The sequence below is a fragment of the Quercus suber genome, unplaced genomic scaffold (assembly GCF_002906115.3).
Source record: "Quercus suber isolate HL8 unplaced genomic scaffold, Cork oak 2.0 scaffold_38, whole genome shotgun sequence".
NCBI lineage: Eukaryota > Viridiplantae > Streptophyta > Magnoliopsida > Fagales > Fagaceae > Quercus > Quercus suber.
The window spans coordinates 1,877,999-1,879,732 of record NW_027069503.1 but is presented as its reverse complement, the minus strand read 5'-3'; the positions used below and the strand labels follow the sequence as shown (position 1 = coordinate 1,879,732).

General features: G+C 37.4%; 1 protein-coding gene across 1 annotated transcript; it reads left to right on the top strand.

Annotated features, from left to right (window-relative positions):
• Positions 1–360: 360 nt before the first annotated feature.
• LOC136066561 (uncharacterized mitochondrial protein AtMg00810-like) lies at positions 361–882 on the top strand. The gene has a single exon (XM_065771037.1). It carries the CDS (start codon positions 361–363, stop codon positions 880–882), a length of 522 nt encoding a protein of 173 aa, XP_065627109.1.
• The last annotated feature ends 852 nt before the right edge of the window (positions 883–1,734 follow it).

Sequence of the window (1,734 nt, the reverse complement as noted above, 5' to 3'; positions counted from 1 at the left end):
TTGTCCATAGCATGCATCATGGATTTCAAGTTGTATCAAATGGATGTGAAGAGTGCCTTCTTAAATGATTTTCTAAATGAAAAATTCTTTGTTGAACGACCAAAGGGGTTTGAAGATCCTCACTTTTTGGGTCATGTACTAAGATTGAAGAAAGCTTTGTATGGGTTGAAGTAGGCTCCAAGAGCATGGTATAATCGTCTCACTACTTACCTATTGGATCGTGGGTTCAAAAGAGGTCAAGCAGATCGAACATTGTTTGTTAAAAGAGATGAGAAATCCCTCCTTGTCGCTCAAGTATACATGGATGATATTGTATTTGGATCCACAGTTGATCACCTATCTTATTAGTTTTCGGAAGAAATGAAAAGGGAATTTGAAATGAGCATGGTGGGAAAGTTGAACTACTTCCTAGGGCTTCAAGTGAAACAATGGAGAGATGGAATATTTATTTCTCAAGAGAAGTATGTCAAAAATCTTGTCAAAAGATTTGGTCTGGACTCTAAGAAACATACTTCTACTCCCATGAGTTCCTCGGCTAAGTCAAGCATTGATGCAGCCGGTGTTGATATTGATCCAACACTTTATCGAAGTATGATTGGCAGTCTTCTCTATCTCACAGCAAGTAGGCCAGATATTGCATTCAGTGTCGAGGTATGTGCACGGTTTCAAGCTGCTTCTAAAGAATCCTACTTAACAGCAGTGAAGCGAATCATCCGTTATGTAAATGGCACATCTGACTATAGGATTTGGTATATGAAAGATTCGAATGAGTGTTTGGCGGGATATTCAGATGCTGATTGGGCAGGGTGCATTGATGATAGAAAAAGTACTTCCGGAGGGTGCTTCTATCTTGGAAATAACTTGGTTTCATGGATGAGCTAAAAGCAAAATTCAGTATCCTTGTCAACGGCTGAAGTTGAATACATTGCAGCAGGAAGTTGTTGTGCCCAATTGTTATGGATGAGGAAGTTATTGAATGACTATGGAATCTCTCAAGACACTATGTGTGTGTTTTGTGATAACACCAGTGCCATTAACTTGTCAAAGAATCCAGTTCAGCACTCCAAATCAAAGCACATCGAGATCCGCTATCACTTCATTCGGGACTTAGTAGAGGACAAGATTGTGTGCCTAGAATTCATCAATACTGACAATCAAAAGGCAAACATATTCACCAAACCTCTTGATGGCCCGAGATTTGAATCCTTACGTAAGACAATTGGTGTCGGTATCATTCCTTAAACTCAATCTTCCATGATATCTTACTGTGTTCTAGGCTGTTTTTGTGTTTCTTATGTTTGTCTGCATTTTTTTTGTGGTTATCTTTTGTTTTTACTGTTTTTGTGTCAAAAAATCCAAAAACACATAAAAAGTAGAAAATCCAAAAGTTTGATCGGTTTTGTTGAGTTTTGTCTTAAAGCATGTTTTGCCTTGTATCTTTGTACTAATGCCTTTGTGCTTTTAACGAGCTTAGCTTGTTTCTCATGCACTCATATCATTGTGGAAGAAATTCTGAAATCTATGTGATTATTGTAAATAGATCTTCAACCTTGTCATGAATGATTAGTGAATGGCTTTGTTGATCTTGAGACATGCATAGACTCATGTCTATATATCTTCCCACTTTTTATTTTCATGCTTAAAAGAGCTCTCTAATTGTAAATCTCCAAATGAAAAGAGATATAAAGCTGCAAAAGCATACTAGTATTCGACTAGGAAAAAGGGAAAGCGACC